The sequence below is a fragment of the Rhipicephalus microplus genome, chromosome 8 (assembly GCF_043290135.1).
Source record: "Rhipicephalus microplus isolate Deutch F79 chromosome 8, USDA_Rmic, whole genome shotgun sequence".
Classification (NCBI taxonomy): Eukaryota; Metazoa; Arthropoda; class Arachnida; order Ixodida; family Ixodidae; genus Rhipicephalus; species Rhipicephalus microplus.
The window spans coordinates 127,049,229-127,071,444 of NC_134707.1; the positions used below are offsets into that span (position 1 = coordinate 127,049,229).

General features: G+C 47.2%; 1 protein-coding gene across 1 annotated transcript in view; it reads left to right on the top strand.

Moving 5' to 3' along the window:
- Positions 1–22,216, top strand: part of LOC142768370 (sulfate transporter-like) — an 83,022-nt gene that overhangs the window by 54,064 nt on the left and 6,742 nt on the right. Inside the window, exons 10-11 of the mRNA XM_075870340.1 lie at positions 276–342; positions 11,605–11,738. Of these exons, the coding sequence (XP_075726455.1) occupies positions 276–342; positions 11,605–11,738 (201 nt within the window). The remainder of the gene's footprint in view (positions 1–275; positions 343–11,604; positions 11,739–22,216) is intronic.

Below are 22,216 nucleotides of genomic sequence, written 5' to 3' on the forward strand. Positions count from 1 at the left end.
GATTTCTCTTAGCAAAGTACTTGTTCACGGTTATGATAACTTGTTGTAGCGTCTTCATTGTTGAAATTCATCGTCACCATCATTTCATTGCCACACGCCGCGCCGCGCCTCTCGCGCAACTCACGCAGGCGAGGCGCCTGGGATCGACGTCTATGTTGTGTCTTCACTTTTTCTCGTCTACTATCAGCGCTGTTTTTCCTACCTAATGCTGAAGCCAAATCAGCCTAAGCTTCTTTTCGAATTTATATTGAGAACTAATTTTCTCTATCCAACAGGCAAAAAGGATCCCACCTTCGACCTTGGAAGCCTGACATCTTTGTCTCTTCAGATGTAACATCAGGGGTAATATGCTGCATTACTTTATCTTGTTGCATCTATTTTTCGCTTCAAAAAGATTTGGAATCTAATAACGAAATATAGAAATATATTGCTCCCGAATCACCTTTGAGATCACGTGCACGCCAAAATAATGTTTACTTCACCGTTGTGACTACTGAACATTTGACAATGGGAGCAATACTGGCATCAGAACGTTGAAGTTGTTTTTTGTGGGTAAGAACTTTCATTTTTTATAGCGAACTCAATTTATTTGACTTGGTCAATGAGAGCTTCAAATCAAGTAATTGCATGCCTGTGTTATTTGCTGTTTTGTGTGATCTTCGGGTACATGTGTTTTGGTAACTTTCTTACACTCGGCTATGAACTGCAACCTTTCAATGACTTAACGCATATTACTGAAAAAAAAATTTTTGTTGACTTACAACACAGGTATGTTCTGTTTGAGTTATTGATGGGTTCCTTATAGGAAACCCGCAGTCGTAGTGGCTCAGCCCTTCAGGCACGTGATCGAAATTGTTTCTGTACGGAATGCTGTTTATCATGCTTTATGTTGAACTAATAAGTCCTGAAACTAAGTACTTGTAAGACCATAATGAGTCCTGTTTTGAAGCGTTTACGAGGCCCAAATATATTCCTGCGTTGTTTGGTATGAAGTGAAGAAGTGAAAATTTATGTACTCGGTTTTTTTTTTGTTAGACACACTGATATTGAGAAGAGACAGTGATGCCAAGAAAATTCATAATTCCTTGGCATCACTGTTTGTTAGTTCTATTAAATACGTTGTTTCCTGTTATTCAACATAGAAACAAATCATTGCGATTGACATGTCGCTATCCTCATTACAAAAGAAAAAAACTACAGAGCTGAAAAAAAGAACGAGTATCAATATATATATATATATATATATATATATATATATATATATATATATATATATATACATATATATATATATATATATATATATATATATCTATATATATATATATATATATATATATATATATATATATATATATATAAAATAGAGGTGTTGTACGTCGAGAAAGGTTCATACGCAGCTTGGCGAAATTTGCTCTATGAGGCAGGTCTAGCTACCGGCGAGCGGCGTGCGCAAGCTACTACTACAGCCACCGATCATCATTGCCTTCTTCAGTAACAGCAGAGCATTCATTATTCAGATTCATTACAATTACTCCCCACGAAATAAGGAGCCATCCTTGTGACCTATGGACAAGTAAACACGCGAGGGTCGTAGCAGGGCTTAAGTCTCGACATGTGGGCAATTTTCTGGCCACGACGACGTTGGTCAGAAGATGGTTTCAGTGGCTTGATGAGGTAATTCACCGGTGACGTTTTTTGTAGTATACGATATGGGCCGTGATACTTAGAGACCAACTTGGTAGAAAGGTCAGGTGTAGCAGAAGGGACATGCAGCCAGACGAGTGAACCTGAATCATAGGAAGTAGTAATAATTGATGCGTAATCGTGGTGTTTTTGGCTTCCTTGTTCTTGGGTTGTGAATGATCCTGCCAGTTGGCGCATTCTTCAGCGTATGTAGCAGCTTGAGACAGAGTGATGGACTAGTCACGGCTGTGCGAAAGAATGGTGTCCATAGTGCAAGAAGGTTCGCGTCTGTAAAGGAGGAAAAAAGAAGAGAACCCAGTAGTGCTTTGAATGGTGGTATTAGAGACGAACGTGATTAACGGGAGCACTCGGTCCTGACTGGAGGGGTCTGACGAGATGTATACAGACAGCATGTCACCAAGGGTGTGGTTGAAGCTCTCTGTCATTCCATTGGTCTGGGCATGATAGGCGCTTGTAGTGTGGTCAATGACGTGGCACTCACGCAGCAACGCTGTGATGACGTCTGACAAGAATACGCGACCACATTCATTCAGTAACTCCGAGGTGCTCCATGACATAATACGATATTGTGAAGAACGAAAGTAACAACACGTCTTTTGCTGTACACGAGGGAAGGGATGAAGTTTCAGTATACAGCGTGAGGTGGTCGACGGCAACTATGATCCAGTGGTTACCGTCTGCAGTGTTAGGAAGGGGACCATAGATATCGATACGAACAGGTCGATTAGTCGGGATGGGCATGGTAAGGGTAATAAGGTACCGCTGGCGTAATGAGGGGGAGTCTTTCGTCTCTGGCACGTTGAGCAAGCCCGAACGTACTGCACTCTAAAACGGTACATGCCACGCCACTGATACTGGAGCCGTATGCGAGAATAAGTCTTCAGCAAACCTGCATGGCCACATTGGGGGTCGTCATGAAACGTGTAACAAATTTCGGTTCGCATATGACATGGAATCACGATTAGCCACTGACGTCCACAGGGTGTGTAGTTGCGTCGGTACAGCACGTCGTCGCGAGTCGTGAAGTGCTCGACTTGCCGACGCAACGTGCGAGTAGGGGGAAAAGCGGTCTGCCCAGCCAGGATGTCTAGAATTAAAGCAACCCAAGGCTCCTTGCGTTGCTCAGATGGCATGTCGGCGATGGTGACGGCAGTGGCATCACAGATGAAAATTTCGCGGCAGGCCGGGTCAGGGGGTAGGGGCGAACGGGAGAGGGCGTCTGTGTCCGAATGTTTCCGACCACGCGAATATCATATTCTTGAAGGCGCAACGCCCATCGGGCGAGGCGACCACTTGGATCCTTGAGTGACGACAACCAGCAGAGGGCGTGGTGGTCAGTCACGACGTCAAAAGGGCGCCCATACACGTAGGGTTGAAATTTCTCTATCACCCAAACAAGGGCGAGGCATTCCTTTTCAGTAACGGAATAGTTGATTTTCGCTTTGCTAAGAGTGCGGCTTGCGTAGGCAACCACATACTCTTGGAAGCCGCCTTTGTGCTGCGAAAGATTAGCACCTAGCCCGACACCACTAGCGTCGGTGTGGATCTCTGTGGGTGCCGATAGGTCGTAGTGTCACAGATTAGGCGGCGACGTAAGGAGGTGGCACAGTTCATCGAAAGAATCGTCATAGGTGGCAGACCAGGCCAAAAGGTCTCTAGAGCCGGCAAGGAGCTTGGTCAAAAAAGCGATGATCGTCGCGAAGTTGCGGACGAAGTGCCGGAAGTAGGAGCAAAGGCCTATGAAGCTGCGTAGCTGTTTCATGGTGGCCGCTTTGGGAAACGCTGAAACGGCTGTAAGTTTGGCAGAGTCAGGAAGAATGCCGTCTTTCGAAACCACGTGGCCAAGGATCGTAAGCTTTTGAGCGGCGAAATGGCAGTTCTTCAGATTCAGTTGCAGCCCCGCGGCGGAGATACAAGCGAGGACTTTCTCGAGACAGGTTAAATGAGTTGTGAAATCAGTTGAAAATACAACAATGTCACCTAAATAACAGAGGCAAACGTCTATCATTCGCTCGAAAGTAGCTAGTGCGTTGCAGAGGCCTAGGCACATGACTGTGAATTCGTAAAGCCCATCGGGCGTGATGAAAGCTGTTTTTTCCCGGTCGCCCTCTGCCTTAGATACCTGCCAGTATCCAGAGCGCCGATCTAAAGAAGAAAAAATTCCGCTCCTTGTAGGTAGTTCAAGGCATCGTCAATGCGTGGCAGCGGATACACATCCTTGCGCGTGATTCGGTTGAGACGTCGGTAGTTTACGCAGAACCTGATGGATCCGCACTTTTTCTTCACCAGGATAACTGGAGAGGCCCAGGGACTGTTTGACGGTTCGATTATGCCACTTTTCAGGGTATCATCGACCTGTTCATTGATGACACGGCAGTCAGCAGTTGACACACAATAGGGACGCTGTGGTAATTGTGTCTCTTGACCGGTATCTATACGGCGAACAACAGATGACGCTCGTCCTAAGGAAGGTTGATTGTGGTCAAACGAGGCTCGAAAACGCTGGAGGAGATTTATCAGCTGTTCCTGCTGCCCAGGCGTGAGGTGGCAATCAATGGACTTGCGGAATACATTCATAGGGTCATTGGCGTCAGTTGCGGGTGTAACGGCACAAGTCGGTAGAAATGTCTTGTCCGAATGCATCGGGTCTTTGAAAATACAATTTGAGGTCTCGTGGCTCCCCAGACACTCGCCGCGTAGCAGGATGTATGGACAAACAGAGACGTTGCATGCATAAAGTACCACCGAACTATTGGAAAAGTTGATGACGGCAAACAAGATGACGATGGTTCGGCGGTGCACACTAGCTGTAGTTGGTTGGAACAGAAGCGAATTAGTGCAGCAGTCGAATTAGTGCAGCAGGGGAAACCCCAGGCACTAGAACGGCGGACAAAGGCGCGATGCGGACATCAGCTGCGGCAAACACTTAAGAGGAACTGTGGTGGTCGATATGAAGGCACGGATTTGTCAACGTCAGTTCAGCACGAGCACAGTCGACGAGGGCCTCATGGGTAGAAAGAAAATCCTATCCTACTATGACGTCATGACATCAACGTGGTAGAACAACAAAGTTGACGGCGTACCAAACATGTTGAATGAGAACACGTGCTGTGCACTGAGCCGTCAGCGCGATGAAATGGGAGGTGGCTGTACGCAGAGCAAGATTCGTAAGCGGCGTTGTAACTTTTCTCTAATCGCGACGCAGTTTTTCACTAATTACAGAAACTATGGCGCCTGTGTCGAAAAGTGTACGTACAGCAACACCTTCTACTAGCACATCAATTGCGTTGTGCGGACAAAGAGGAGGTCTTGGAGAGTTTGACGACGACGCAGTTCTTGCCTCCAGAACTGCGGCTGTCAGTTTTCCTCTCGAGCGGGGCTCGTGCGCTGAACCATCGAGGAGACAGATCGGCGACAGGGCGGTATTGACCGGCGAGAGTCGACAGGGCATCGTGGGGACAACGAGTCGCGATAGGGGAAGATGGTCACCGGAGATTTTGGGCAGCCTGGTAATTTGCAGAATTTCCACGGTCCGGCAGCTAGAAGTTGCGACGGTGACAGCAACGTGCTATATGTCCCACAGAACCGCATGCAAAACAGATAGGTCGATTATCAAAGGTGCGCCGATGGTTAACGACTAAAGGTGAAGGGGGCGAAGTAGGATGGGGTGCCGTGTATGTAGGCAGCATAGTAGGGTAGAAGGGCCCGGTGCCCCGGTATGCGCCAGAGACAGGTGGGGCTGGGGGTCTAACAACGGCAGCAGCATAGGTCAGCGGCGTAGGTACAGATGGCGATGAAGGCAGTGCCTGCGTGACCTGTGTCTCAATGACCTGGCGTAGACGTGGGTCTAATGAGGTCACTGGCTCGGATGCTTCCGCCACAAGAGAAAGTTGACACGCATTTTATTCACAAATGAATGGCTTGATGTGGGGCAGTAAGACGGTGTGATCAAGAGCGACGTCCTGCAAGAGGGCAGAAACTTCAGCCGTATCTTCAGCGGCCCTGTGCGTCGAGACATGCTGCTTACGCAACTCGTCGTACTCCTGATAGAGCTGGACAACATCGGTAACAGTCTGTGGGTTCCTAGCGATGAGCTCCTGGAAGGTATCATCGTCAACTCTTTTGATGATGTGCTTGATTTTGTCGTGTTCGATTAGAGATACATCGACGCGCTTGTAAAAAGACATTACATCTTCGATGTAACTTGTAAAGGTCTCGTCCCTGCGCTGGACTCCACTAGAAGGCGCTGTTCCGCGCGAAATCGGCGCACAGCGGGACGACCGAAGACCGTTGTGATGGTGGTCTTGAAGGCGGATCAGTTGGTGATTTCGCCTTCGTGGTTCTTGAACCAGAGGCTGACCACATCAGCGAGGTAAAAGCGCACGTTTGTGAGCTGGTCGTAGGCGTTTCATTTGCTGGAAGCGCTTACGATTTTGTACTCGACGAGCCAGTCCTCGACGTCTTGTTCGTCGTTGCCGCGAAAAATTGGTGGGTCGCGTTGCCAAGGCTCGCCAGTACAGTAGACTGTCGATGGGGGGCAGCTTGAGAGGGGCCAGGAGCAGTCATGGTGAGCGGTGAGGGTAGCATCCAGTTGTGAAGTTCCAAGTTAATGGAAACTCCGGCTCTTACACCACTTAAGATAGAGGTGTGGCACGTCGAGAACAATTCAGACACAGCTTGGCGAAATGTGCTTTATGTGGCAGGTCTGGCTACCTGCGAGCGGCATGTGCGAGGTAGTACTACAGTCACCGATCATCATCGTCTTTTTCAGTAACAACACAGCGTGCGTTATTCAGATTCATTACAATATATATATATATATATATATATATATATATATATATATATATATTGTAATGATAATAAATAGTGGGGCTCAGGCAAGGGCGCAGGCAGGGTGAAGGAAGCCGAGGAAGACGAAGCAGAATAAGAACAGCCGGCCTGCAGCAAAGGCGTTGTCTCTTATTTCTCGTCGTTACAATGGCGCAGTCGACGAAGAAAACGGCTTACGTCTCGGTTTCGTCATCCAGAACGCCCGCCGACGTGCAGCCGCGGTAAGCGTCGCTTGAGGACGGCGTCCCTTGGAAATCCAGCTGTGGTAGGAATCGTGGACATGGGTTCCAGGGCGCTGGAAGCGTCAACGACGTTCCCAGGCAAGCGGAACCCGTGTGATGAGTTGTGACCTGGTACTGTGGCGTAGATGAAGCGGTCTTGCGCCGCCGGGTAGGCCTCGACGCCGTACACGGTGGGTGCTTGAAGCGCCGACAGGTTGCCAGGTATGGAGGAGGAAACTTGTCCTGGGACGCGACACGTCGCGGCAACCATGCGCACGGGCCTCTCTCACCTAGGGATGGCGTACATGCCTCCTCCATACCTGGCAACCTGTCGGCGCTTCAAGCACCCACCGTGTACGGCGTCAAGCCCTCCTCGGCAGCTGTTTACTGACACCACCGTTCGGGGACGGCGTCAAGGCATCCTCGGCGGCTCCAGCACCCGTTACCGGTACCAGTTCACGATAAGGAACGCCGTCACGCTTCTTCGCTGATGGAACCCGCAAGGCGTCCGTCGCGGCCAGCATCGATCCCAGCACCGACGGATGGCGTCCAGGCCTCCGTTGTGGTTCCGGGAAACTTGTCCTGGGACGCGACACGTCGCGGCAACCATGCGCACGGGCCTCTCTCACCTAGGGATGGCGTACATGCCTCCTCCATACCTGGCAACCTGTCGGCGCTTCAAGCACCCACCGTGTACGGCGTCGAGGCCTACCCGGCGGCGCAAGACCGCTTCATCTACGCCACAGTACCAGGTCACAACTCATCACACGGGTTCCGCTTGCCTGGGAACGTCGTTGACGCTTCCAGCGCCCTGGAACCCATGTCCACGATTCCTACCACAGCTGGATTTCCAAGGGACGCCGTCCACGCGTCCTTGGTCAGCAATTGTACCACCTCGAGTACCGCAGTCACTGTATCCTCCGCAGAGGCGGGCCTTGGCTCTTCGTGCGGATCACACGACAGCGCAGCGGAGCTGCAGCATACCATCGCGCAACTCCGCGTCACGACCAACGCCCTCATAGCGTCGAGCTCCCAGCTATGTCCTGCCATCTTGCCAACATTGTGCGCACTCAATGCCATGTTGGCTGCGGCCGCCTCACAAAACTTCGAGGTAAGCTCGCCCGAGAACCGTCGCAATCTCGGGCGTTCTCTCACGGAGGTATCAGAGCAAGTGAACTGCTTGGCGTGGGCACATTTCGGAGTTTTGCCCGCAGTCCCGCCATCGCCGATTTCCTTCGAGCTACCGGAGTTTCGCGGCTTCCAGGACGATGCCAAGGAATGGGTGGCAACCGTCAACGCTGTCGGAGATCACGCAGCGTGGACGGACCAAAAGAAGTGGGGCATGGCCATAGACCGCCTTCGGAATGCTGCCGCGGCTTGGCATCGATACGAAGGCGTGCGGCAGACATCCTGGGTGGACTGGAGTGACAAGCTCATAGCTGCTTTTGGACGGAGTCACCATCACCTCTCCACGACCACCCAGTCTTACGCGACCGCTACCGAGAATAGATCCCAGAAGGAGACCACCCTCGCGGCTTCAGCTGTATTTTGCAGCTTCCCGACAGCCAATTTAACCACCTACCCTGGGACGAACAACCCTACAGTGTTGACCCTCACTTCGAAGCGACATCTCCTGATATCACGTCAGTCTGTGGCCGAGTGTGCGGACGTCTGCCACACGCTAAGCGCCGCCTCCTTCAAAGTCACTGTCAGCAAAGACCTACCAGAGAAGGTAATACTTCCGGTTAGTGACAGGTCATCTGACAATGAAGGCTCTACTGCACGTGAAACTATAGGAATAAGCAGCTTGAGCATGAGTCCGACAAAGGCAGTGCTGCAAGAGCACGCGTTGCCTCTCAAGCTGCAACCTGAACTCGGCTCTCAGATGACTACAAAGACACCCCGACGCCCCTTGCCACACCGCAAGCAACGCAGGCGTCGACGCTCAGTGCAGCAGGTGACGGTGCAGCGTGGACTATTTCCAGCATTTGTAACACGACTGCGACAGGATGCTCAAACCGACGAGATTAAACCAACGCGGCCACTTTGCAGGAGTCTGTATCTCCTGCTAGCGGCATCTTGTCCAAGTCAACAGCGTTGGCCCCATCGTGGACGACGCCTGCACCGACCATCACGTCACAGCCAGTGTCGTCCTCCGGAATCTCCTTCAACAAACTTCCATGTGAAATATCAGCTTGGCCGAGCCCGGCCACCCCGGAATAGTCAATGCCGCCCACCGGAGACATTGTCGGTAGCCCACGAGGCTCGCAGTCGGGGCCGAGTGTAATGATAATAAATAGTGGGGCTCAGGCAAGGGCGCAGGCAGGGTGAAGGAAGCCGAGGAAGACGAAGCAGAATAAGAACAGCCGGCCTGCAGCAAAGGCGTTGTCTCTTATTTCTCGTCGTTACAATATATATATATATATATATATATATATATATATATATATATATATATATATATATATATATATATATATATATATATAGACGTTGCGAGGAAGGAAGCGCACTGGCTCCGTAGTATAAACGTAAGCGAAAAAGCACGACTAAGGAGGAAACACTTTCATTAATCACATACGTTTCGGCTGGTGGGCCAGCCTTCGTCAGTGTGACATGTAATGCAGCTTTCGTAGCCATTATATACATTTCTAAAAATGTTTTGGGACATGCGCAATAGCAATCGGAAATGATTCCACATGATTATACAAAAAGGCAGAATACATTTAGTGTGAAGATGCAATGCGTAAAGTAACATGGACACAGTGGTCACCTCTTATCGTTATAGCGACATCAGTACGAGTGAAAGAGATTTTAAATATAAATATGGCGCATGGTGTGGAAAGCATTATGATAACCATGCGTGCAGATTGAAGCACATGAACGAGCGGTATACATACTAAAGATAAACAGGTAAACTGAGTTTGTTAAGCTGGGAACAAGGATGGTTCTGCCGAAAACAAAAATAAGGAGTAAAATAACAGAGAATGAACTAGAAATCTCGGAAGGGTATGAGACACCTTAAGTGGTGCAAGGTAGATTAGCGAGTGTGCCTGCGTGTTCGTTTATTCCAGAGTTTAGTGTACCGAACTTGTAGATTAGAAACGACTCGCGCATTTCCCGCTCATGATGTGAGCGGAAACCGAATTCCAGTACCATTGCTTTAATATTGTCGAAAGAATGACCATGCATTGCGAGATGTTTCAATACAGGCAGATATGAAAGGGTTTTGACATGCGACTTATGATTATTAAACCGAGATCTAAACGGTGTTTCTGTATGGCCAATATATTGTAGATTACAGATATCGCATTCGAGCATGTATACTACGTTGGAACTGTCACAATTTAGATTGCCCCTGATTGTTAACTGAAAGCCAGTGGATGAACTGATGACAGTTTGCGTAGTTACCATGTGCGCACACACCTTGCACCACGACTTCCTACAAGGAGCGAAGCCATTTTGTTTACGGGCAGCGAGCTTAGACAATGAAAGAATATCGCGTAGGTTACCTGCACGTCTGTACACCACTCTCAATGGCTGTGCAAATACATTTTTAAGGCGCTTGCTTTGAGTTAATATGTTATGGTGTCACTTCAAAATCGCGGTGACGTTTGGAGCTGACGTTGAATGGGTGAGCACAAGGTTAACCTGGGATGTACACAACGCCTTGGGGTCAGCGTTGAGCTGGTCAGCTCGGTTTAGTTTGTCAGCGCGTTTTATGGCGTCATCAATTATTCCCCGTGGATATTTACGTTGAATGAACGAATGTTTCAGATCCTGGCAATTCGAAAGGAAGGCCGTGGCACGGCCTTCGTCAGGATCCTGACGAAGGCCGTGCTCGTTGCTCCTTCAAGTGTGCTCCTTTATTTTTAATTATATATATATATATATATATATATATATATATATATATATATATATAGGCGAAAGGGCAGCTGGAGATTCCGGCAGTCGTCAAGGACACGAAAAGGATACTTTTCGAAGCAGCTGCTGTTACAAATCGTAATGGAAAGAAAGCGCAATAATCACAAAAGTACAGTGAGGACTTTAGAGCAAGATGTTGAGAAAGTAATGAAAGGCATGTCACGTCACTTTGGCCACTTAGGGGCATTGGTGACTGTGAAAGCATGACATATTTCAAACGTCAAAACACTATCGTCGTCTCATTTGGTTAATTTTAAGTGCTCAACACGTTAGATAGGGTAAAAATGTCGTATGCTGATTTCATAGGTTGTCGTAACGCAGACGGAACTTTATTCAGCATAGTGGTCCATAGCGTGCGCTTGTGCAAAAGTGAAGACTTCTTCCCCTTGTTCTTCGAAAGCCCAGAGGGTCATTTTAAAACAAGCAATACTACACACAGCAGAGCCATTCGTAGCGTACTGAGCGTCCGCTAGCGCTAGAGAGAAGACTTGTTCCTCTTGTTGTTCGAGCACCTTGACGATGATAATAATTCACGCAAATGCACATATGAATCATATAAAGCATAACCCTCTGTATCTTATTGAGCAAGTGCTCGCGCCAGAGAAATGACTTCATCCGGTTCGATGAGCACGTTCACGACCGTATAAGGGGCGGGGGGGGGGGTGGCTTGCTTCAAATAATCCGGGTCAAATTTTTAGAAAATTAAGAAAGGATGCTAAAAATTTATAGAGAAAGAAAAAAATGAGTCTAAAAGAAATAGTTTTAAATAAAAAGAAAAGAACACACAGAAAAATTGGACTTAGAGGAGGAAACGAAGAGGAACATAAAGGCAAACAGCTCCTAAATCTCTTCATGTTTGGCACCACTAATCCGGAGCTGCTTCTATTTCTTATTTCTTTTCTTTTCAACAACTTAGGAAAACGGAGTGGTCATCTACAAATTCAGTGGTCCACTCTGCATTGCTACGCACCACAATATAGTGGCCGATTTCATGGATCTGTTTAAGTGTCAAGAAGCTATCGACAGCGCATCCACGGAAATTCAAGAAGTGTGAGTGAATCGATAATGACTACAGTGGCATTGCCGTTTCCATTCGTCATGTGGTTCACTCTGCCAGGAGAATTGGTTCTCTCTTACAGTGACGGGTGTATTTCTATATATAATATACATTGACGTACGTCAATCTGACTAGTACATCATCATTCAGGAGCTTTCTATAATGAATAATTGTTTGAGACTCTCAGGTATTCTTGAGTACTAAGCCATTGTTATAAAAAACAAGCTGTATTATTGTCATATCTCCTCTAACAGCTCTAACAGCTCGCAGAGGAGACATGACATGTATATTTGTAAGAGCTCTTAGAGAAAATGCAAAAATCATATGCCTTCTTTTATGGTATCTTCTCTTAGAGCTTGTCTAAAACCTCTCAAGCTTTCTATTCCCACCGTTCATTTACTGCGTTCAAGGCAATCGTACATTTTGTTTTAAAGTATGTATCTAATATTTTGCACCCTCACACTAGCAAAAATATTAACAATATGGAATATTTTCGTAATAAAGATATTAGATATACTGATAACAATTCAGGCTGTACTTAGAAAACATGATTATTAGTAAAAGCTTACTACAAAACAGATACAAAAAATAAATTATAAAATAAAAATTTTTATTTCAATTTGCTAAACGTTAGTTTAGGTAAGTATTGTCACACATACTTGATTCTTCTACAGGGTATAGCACAAGGCAGCGGCATGCCTTTATGCTGACTTCATTTTATTCCCGTAGGAACACATTTCATTATTCATTTTTTCCTAGGAAAATAATCGCATGGAAGAGTTTTAGTAACAATGTTGCTTCGCAAGCATTCATGAACCTTTTGCTGCGCCACTCTATCAATGAGTATACGAACTCTATGGCGTGTACTGCAGTTGTTCATTTCAATCAGTGTACAGTTTACTTTCCGCTAGCAATGATCTTCAAGGTAGCGTTGATGTCATTATATGATTTTATGCGTGTTTATTGCAATCATCGTCTTTGTTTCAAAGCCTGTGCTTATGTTACCTGATTTATTTCTATTTTTGTGTCTACATGTAAACTAAACAAGTGTATATTCACTCTGCTAAAAGTATGATTCAGAGTTGTGGTATTCACATTTGAAAAAAAAAACGTACCATCCTTTTCAGAGGCGGTGTGTATAAATGTCGACCTTAATTTCAGAGGTGCGAGACGCACCACGCGTTTCTTCAAATGACTAGACACATAGTGTGCACATTTTACAGGCATTCCGAGTGGACAGCCAGCAATCGTTAAATTTTGATGTGCTTTATATTGCTGTAGAAGATCGTTTGTTAGAAACATTACCATGTTTGAAGATCATCCGATGTGACACTTTACAAAACCAGCCTCTAAAACATTATTATCCTTTTCCGTAAACGAGTAGAGTCCAGAAAAAAAAGGCAGTCCGTATTTTGGACGTAGTGTCTGATTGTTTTTATGCACGGCTGGATGATGAGTAAACAAACAGACGTTTAAATATATGCCAATATAAAATGATTAGTAAAAGCTCGCAAAAAACACATTCTTTAACTTTTTTTAAAAACGTAATATTGGCCTTGGAGTACAATATTGCTGTGCAAAATTGAAGTATTGGCACACAGTAAATGCTAATTTGTTCCCGGAGGAAATGTGTGAGCCATATGTTTTCAAATATGCTTTGACAAAGTAGCCATCACAGGTAGTGAGGCCAACAAAAAAGAGTGAATTTTATATAATATTATAATGCAACAAAGGTTCTTGGGCGTCGTTAAAAGAACGAGTACCTTTTCGATGTTGTTGATAACCAAAGAGACCAAGCCACGCTTTAAAAGAATGTTTTTTTTTTCTTAGGCCACCCGAAAACCTCAACAGTGGTTTCAAAAAGGAAACGACCTGCTTTATTCATGACGACGCGAGTAATTTACACACGGCCAAGTTCAGCAGACGTTTGAGTTTATTACAACTGACGACTTTACAATTGACTCCGTGATACTTTAACGCATTTATTTTTTTAAAAAACTCCCTCTGTGGACTTAGATTGGAAAAATTCTCGGTTATCACTTAGAACGTTTTCATAAGAAAAACCGTACAGATATCTGTCTTATCTCTGGTTGCCGGTCACATACATGAAAGCATTTTTCTCTTAGAAATCCGTCATTACCTTGCAGCTTCCTGTAGAGCTAACGGGCTTCCATGCAGACTGCCATACATGTTGTGCACAGTTGTACTTATTGCTGCTGGCATTGTTTATGGATTGTGATGCGGAGCTTATTATTTGTCAATTAATAAAATAATCACATTCTCTGGAGATTAAGGTCATAAAGCTATGACATGAGCGTGAAGGACGCCGCTGTGGAGGTGTGCAGATTTCTTGATCACTTGAGGTTCTTTAAAGGGGCCCTGCCACAGCGTTTTAACCCTCGCATGCATGAATAAAGTCTAGAGAATAAAAAAATATTTTTGTAGTAAAAGAATTGCTAGAGGTCAAAAATATCTTGAAACATTTGACTTCAAGTAATTAAAAGCCTGTATTCCAGATTTGTGATGGGTCCCCATATGAAGACAACATGCTGTAAGCCGATATGAGTCGTTGGTATCAGTAAACATGAAATATATCGGGAACACAGAAATAAATATTGTCACGCACCAAGAGCCGTAGAGAAGGGACAGGAACAGCGGGGCAGAAAGACACGAGCGTGTATCTTCGAAACGAGGCGCTAACCACACTTCTTCTTCGTTCTCCTTGCCCTTTTCGGTTCGCTAGGGCTTGCCGGCTCACAACTCTAGGTGGCATTATTCCCCCTCCCATTAGAGCATCGACCCGATGCTCATACAGAAGGGGACAGCAGGGTCGGTAATGGAGAAAAAAAAGAGAGAAACGGTAGCTATAGTGCACAGGGCATATGCAGGTGCAAAAAAAATTGTCTGAGGTTGGTCATAAGAGAAAAAAAAAACATTAACAGAGTTCACAGTTCGTTCGAGACCCAACGGGCAATGTAAAAAAAACGAAAATGTTTGCTTCCCGGGCATAATAAGGCGAGTATCACCGCGTAATATAAGGTTTTAGGCGGACGACATGCACAATCTCTGTTCGTGGTGAGTGGCGCTGTGTCGTTGCCGAGCCTCCGTCTGGAATAACTTGATAGTTGACCTCGTTCAACCGCCGCAATACTTTGTAGGGTCCGAAGTACTTGCTCAGGAGTTTTTCGCTCAGACCTCGCCGTCTAACAGGAGTCCAAACCCACACTTGGTCGCCAGGTTGGTAGGAGACTTGTCGGTGGTGGATATTGTACCTTCGGGCGTCTTCACATTGCTGCAATCTTATGTGCACGCGAGCTAATTGACGTGCTTTCTCTGCACGCTGAATGTAATCGTCGACATCAGGAGTTAGTAGCTCGTGCTGGTCGATGTCACAAGGAATCATAGCGTCTAGCATGGTTTGCACGTCTCTACCGTAAACGAGGCGGAAGGGTGCGAACCTTGTCGTTTCCTGGGTTGCGGTGTTGTACGCAAACGTTACGTATGGCAGGAATTCGTCCCACGTTTTATGCTGCACATCCACGTATATAGAAATCATGTCCGCCAGCGTTTTGTTCAGCCTTTCTGTTAAGCCGTTACTCTGGGGGTGGTATGCGGTTGTCTTGCGGTGGTTCGTGTAACTGAGCTTGAAGATGTCGTCCAACAGTTTTGCCGTAAACGCTGTCCCTCGGTCAGTGATGATGAATGACGGGGCACCGTGACGAGGCACAATGTGGTGCATGAAAAACTGGGCGACTTCAGATGCTGTACCGCGTGGCATTGGCTTCGTTTCAGCATAACGCGTCAAGTAATCAGTTGCGACGATGATCCACTTGTTTCCGGAGTGAGACATAGGAAACGGTCCAAGAAGGTCCATCCCAACTTGGTCAAACGGCGTACGCGGTAGATCGATGGGTTGTAAGAGGCCTGCAGGCTTCACAGGTGGTGACTTGCGACGCTGACATTCGCGGCATCCTTTCACGTAGCGTTTGACACAAGCTGCGAGTTTTGGCCAGAAATATAGCTTTCGAATCCGGTCGAGTTTCCGTGAGTATCCCAGGTGGCCGGATGTCGGCTCTTCGTGGCAGGCTAATAGGATGTCATCACGAAGGTCATGAGGGACGACTAGAAGATAAGATCTGCTGCCAACACCAGTGTTTTTCTTGTATAATATGTCGTGTCGTAAGCAAAATGACAGCAACGTACGGGAAAGGGGACGAGGAACAGACGCGGTGCTGCCTTCTAAATGATCGATGATGGGTCTTAACTCGGGGTCCGCTCGTTGCTTACTGAGGAGGTCCGCCCCACTGAGAGTCCCCAGGAAGGTGCTGTCGTCTTCTACAGCCGTATGGTCGGACTCCAGAGGTGCTCGTGATAGCGTGTCGGCGTCTTCATGCTTTCCACCAGACTTGTATACAATGGTGGTATCGAACTCCTGAAGTCGCAGACTCCATCGCGCTAATCGCCCAGAGGGGTTTCGGAGGTTAGCCAACCAACATAAAGCGTGGTGATCACTCACAACTTTGAATGGGCGCCCATATAGATAAGGCCTGAACTTTGTAATCGCCCATATTACCACGAGACATTCCTTCTCTGACGTTGAATAGTTGGTTTCGGCACGTGATAGAGTGCGGCTCGCGTAGGCAATCACACGTTCAATCCCATCTTGTGTTTGCAGCAGGATAGCTCCGAGACCAATGTTGCTTGCGTCAGTGCGCACCTCTGTGTCAGCGTCCTCATCGAAATGACCGAGTAAAGGAGGGGAACACAATCGATGTTGCAGTTCCGCAAAGGCAGTCGCTTGTTCGTCAGTCCACTGAAATGGGGTGTCGTCACGCGTAAGTCTGATGAGAGGCTCCGCAACCTTAGAGAAGTTTTCAATAAAACGGCGATAGTAGGCGCAGAGCCCCAGAAATCGCCGAAGACTTTTTTTGTCTGTCGGAGCTAGAAAAAAGGCCACAGCGGCAGTCTTCTCGGGATCGGGCCGAACGCCTGCAGCGCTCACAACGTGACCGAGGAACTTCAGTTCATTGTAGCCGAAATTGCATTTCTCTGGCTTGAGGGCAAGGTCAGCGGATCGTATGGCTTCAAAAACACTCCGAAGGCGATAAAGGTGCTCGTCAAACGTTTTTGAAAAGACAACGACATCATCTAGATAGACGAGGCAACTTTTCCACTTGAGGTCAGCGAGAACGGTATCCATCATTCGTTGGAATGTGGCCGGAGCGGAACAGAGGCCGAATGGGAGCACTCGGAACTCATACAGGCCGTCAGGAGTTACAAACGCCGTTTTTTCGCGGTCACGTTCATCGACTTCAATTTGCCAATAACCACTTTTGAGGTCGATTGAAGAAAAGTACTTTGCTCGCCTCAGCCTGTCAAGAGAATCGTCCACTCGAGGCAACGGGTACACGTCTTTCTTTGTGACGTTATTCAGCTTCCTATAATCGACACAAAAGCGAAGTGTACCATCCTTCTTCTTTACAAGGACCACTGGCGATGACCAAGGGCTACTTGATGGCTGTATTACACCGTCTTGAAGCATTTCCTTCACTTGCTTTTGAATCGCGCGTCGTTTGGTTGGTGAAATGCGGTAAGGCTGTTGCCGTATAGGATGCGCGTCGCCGTAGGTGATAATACGGTGTTTGGTAATCGATGTTTGGCGGATTCTCGATGAACGTGCAAAATAGGCGTGGAATTCTATCAACAGGTCGTTAAGCCTTCGTTTGTTTTCGTCAAAAAGCGCTGGATTTATGTCGACGCCCAGGAGAGGTGCTTCGGTGTTATCGGTTGCCACGGAAGCAAAACACTCAGTCACATTAGTTACTGGGTAGGCATAGGCGATGACAGTACCAGGGAAAAGGTGTCGGCACTCGTAGCTGAAGTTCGTAACAAGTACCTCGCAATGGCCATCCTGAAGGTCTACTAGGCTTCGTGCTACGCAGACACTTTGGGAAAAGAGCAGGGATCGATTGCTCTCCGCCACCATTTCACCGTGTTCTGATTTGTTACCAGCCACTTGAACCATAACAGTTGAGCGCGGTGGTATCGTCACAGCATCGTCAATTACCCGCAGACATACTCGATTGTGGTCGGGATTATGCTCTGGTGTGGCGCTTTTTGTTGAGAACGTGACGAGGCGTTGTCGAATGTCGATGATAGCACCGTGCTCCCTCAGGAAGTCCATGCCAATGATCAGGTCTCGAGAACACTGACGGAGAACGCTCAAGCTGATAACAAAGGTTGAACCACGAATCTGTATTCGTGCTGTGCAAACGCCGAGTGGCATGACGATGTGCCCGCCAGCAGTACAAATTGGCCTGAGGTTCCAAGGCATCATCACTTTTTTTAGAAGAGCAGCCTGTTTTTCACTTATTAGAGAAAAATCCGCACCCGTGTCAACTAAAGCAGTGACTTTGCGACCGTCGAGCAGCACTGGAATATCTAATGAAACCTTTTCGGAACCAGCTGGTGTCGTCGTCGTCGGGGAATCTTCAGTTTGCGGAAGCGTCGGTAGGAGGCCTTGAACTTGTCCAGTATGAGCGGCCTCACCTCCGAAGGTCGCTGTGGTTAGTTTTCCCGGCGCGGACTGGGGGACCGACCCTGCGCCACGCTCGAATAGGTGCGGCGATTAGGAGAAAATCGCCGCGGTGACGGGGAGCGTGACTGGTGCAAGGATGACGAAGTTCCGCGCTGTTGAGCCACATACTCTTCAATATCAGGGGGCCGCTGACCGAACCTAGGTGGTGGTGAGTTCGTCGAAAATCCGCGTAGTCCAAGTTGCCGGTAAGAACAGTGTCGGTAAAGGTTCCCAGCTTCGCTACAGTGGAAGCAGAGAGGACGTCGATCAGGCGCACGCCAGACGTCCGATTTTCGCGGGATCGGGCGAGGTGCGCTGTAATATGGCGCCGCTTGGACCGTCTGCAGCATGGCTGGGGCCACGGTGGGATGCGGGATTGCGGGTGTTACAGGTTGCTGCAAAGCTTGAACATACGACATGCGGGGGAAGTCACCGGGTGGTTGATAATCACGCATGCAAGATGGTTCTCTTAAAGCATGCTGGACTTCATCTCGGACAACGCTGGAGAACGAAGAGGTAGGGGGCTGCGAGGGCACTGACAGCTTCTGGAGTTCTTCGCGGATGACTGAACGTATGAGCTCTCGGAAAAAATCCATTTGGCCACCGAAAGCTCCAAAGTAGTCCGTAGTTGAAGGATTGACGTGCCGCTCGTATGACGGGGCCCGGTGCCTAAGGGTGCTTTCGATGGTGACAGCTTCCGTAAGAAATTCTGACACAGTCTTGGGTGGACTGCGTACAAGCCCACCGAAAAGTTGCTCTTTCACCCCGCGCATGAGGTACCGTACCTTCTTTTCTTCTGGCATACCGGGGTCAGCTCGGTGGAAGAGGCGCGTCATTTCCTCGACATACATCGCAACCCCTTCATTTGGTAGTTGTATGCGGGACTGCAGATCGCGCTCAGCTCTCTCCCGACGGTCAGGGCTTGCATATGTCGCAAGAAGTCGGCGTTTGAATTCTTCTCATGATGTAAGAATACCTGCCCGGTTCTCGTACCAGACACGTGCGCCGTCCAAAAGACTGAAATAGACGTGCCGCAGTTTGTCTGCGTCGTCCCACTGGTTGTGCACGGCAATGAACTCGTAATGAACAAGCCAATCTTCCACATCCTCAAGTACAGTGCCATGAAAAGGATTTGGCGTTCGCGGTGTGAGTAAGATGCAATGGAGCGGCGTTGTGCCGTTCGCACCGGTTGGGTTGGTGTCGGCATGGCTGGTCGGAGCTGCCATGTTGTTTGCGAGCAGTCCAAACTCAGGAGATTGCCCTCGGATCCTTCTGCTGGCGCGGTGCACAGGAGTGACCACCGGTACGATGCTTGTGTTCCTGGTATGTGGAGGGGTACGGTGCATAGATCACCCAGCACTTCCACCAGTTTGTCACGTACCAAGAGCCGTAGAGAAGGGACAGGAACAGCGGGGCAGAAAGACACGAGCGTGTATCTTCGAAACGAGGCGCTAACCACACTTCTTCGTTCTCCTTGCCCTTTTCGGTTCGCTAGGGCTTGCCGGCTGACAACTCTAGGTGGCAATATGCACATTTCAATATTAAATGCTGACGATCTGTCTTGAAAAGTTCACTTACGCGCTGTGGAAGTACTGGAGGCACTCGCGAAAGCGCGTTGCAGCGACCGCGAAGATGTGTTCCTGGGGCAGCCAAGAATTTGACAGCAGCTGACGTACTTCTGTTTGCTTTTCTATAAAAAATTGCGCCCGTCACTGAACCAAGTTTTCCAGGTGTATTTGGTGCAGAACTCAATGGCAGCTGAGTTCATATTTTATGGCAGCTGGTGGCATATTTTTGAATGACCGCCCTCGTCGCTTCGAACTCTCTGCCACTTCACTACGAAAATGCGCGCCTTCGCTACGAGACTTCCAAGCTTTACAGTCATTACAGTGTTCTACCCCTTTGTTCCCCATCCACAAAACCCAGGCATTCACAACTGCTGAATTTAGTAGATGGAAGAAGATTGTCAAGTAGAACTTCTTGTTCTAGACATCAAATATATACCTTCCATTCAAGGAATCCATAGGATCAACGCTTTTTATGTGTTTGTTCTCATCACTTTCTTCTTGTGAGCTGCTGAAAGTTCTAAGGCGGTTAGTAGCCGCTCCCAATCACCCACTTCAGAAGGGTCATCAGGGTCAGACGCAGCCCAAAAGAGCACCGTTTTCTTCCGTGGATGGTCCGCTCATAGAACACTTCTGGAAAGTATTGTTTTACTCACGGTCTAGGCTATAGAGAAACGTGCCGACATTCAAGAACTCCCGCCAAAGCATACTTGACCGCGCACGAAAAACGCGGGAAAATAGAAGCGCTTTCAGCGCATGCCTAGTTTTTGTGGGCATGTTTCATTTTTCTTTAAGTGGCGCTCCTGGTGATCTAAAACGTTCATGCATAATGTCCCCACTTGTGGACGCTTGTTCTATTCTTTCTACAGAGCCCACAGTGGAGAGATAAACGTCAACAGAAGGAACTAGTATAATTCGATAGTTTTTCAACGGAAATATTTTAGTTCAAAACCACTATAGCCCGTCGAGCAATTATCTTTTTTTTGTTTTTACAAACATTCGGTGAACTGAAAGGAGTTTACTCTCTGTAATAGTCTGGAGCTGCAAGAAACATGGGCAGTGAGCGCCATGTTTGTTTTATGTTTGTGTGTAAACCACACAATTTTTTGTGCGTGTAATCACGGCACAGCACATGCGAAGTACCACTATGCATCATGATGATGACGAATACGCTAATGACGATGAAGAACAAGCGCGTTCCAAACCACATAATTTCCTTCTTCTGCAACGGCAGAGCATAGTTTCCTAAAATTAACTAGAGGGGACTCTGGAGCTGAGATCGTTCAGTGACCACATTTGCCTAGTCTTCGTACTTGCGGCTTCATTTATTGCTGTGTTTCGGTTTTGTTTTGAAAGAAATATTCAACCCTTTTGAACTTCATAACCCGATTTCGAAAGGTAAGTATAAAAATATAAGATGGTGAAGCGCGACCGCCAAACATTTTCTAATAATTGTTTTGTGAGAAAACAACTTCAAGCCACACGAACACATGTGCAGCCATAAGCAGGACAGAAGGATGAATATTAGACAAATGTGTGTACTACCCATCATTCCCATGCTCGCTGAAGCGCCATGTGTTGCAGCTACCATACAATAGCGGCAGAGTTTTCTCTATCGTATATTAGAAAACTCTATGCGGCACAGCACATCCAATGTGCCCATTGTACGTCCAGACGACGACAATGATGTCGATGGAGAAGAAGATGAAGAACAAATGTGTTCGAGACCATTGAGTCTTTTTCTTACGTGACAGCGCTAAGCTTCCGAAATGCTTGCTTGCAATAGGGTAAAGGTAATTTGAATAAATTCAAAGATGTGAGCATTTGAGCTATTGCTGGAATAAACAGTGGTGTGTATCTCGCCAGTTAGAAGTCACTTATACCACATTGCGCTGTGCAGTTCCACAACTAAATTACCTTAACAAAGCTCGACTCAAGGCGTCACCGCTATGCAATTGGTGCAACGAAATTAAAACAAATGAACATTTCTTTTTATTCTGCCATCGCTATTCTTATCAGAGAAAAAGATTTTTAGTAGCCCCATTACAAAAGCTAGGAATACAAGTAAATGCACCAGTGATTTTATCACTTTGCGGAACTTCATTTGGTTACAGCCACAGGGATCTATGCTCCACTGTATCTGATTACATCAACGCAACTAAAAGATTACCGTGCTAGTGAACCCCAACCTTTTCAGATCTTTCGTTTATAATTCGTAGTAATGTCTATCAAAAACAAGAGATGGTTTGACCACTTGCTCAGCAAATGTTTTTTGTTTTTTTGGTAGTATTATTTTTAAACTACTTTTTCAGATTGGCTTCAATTTCAT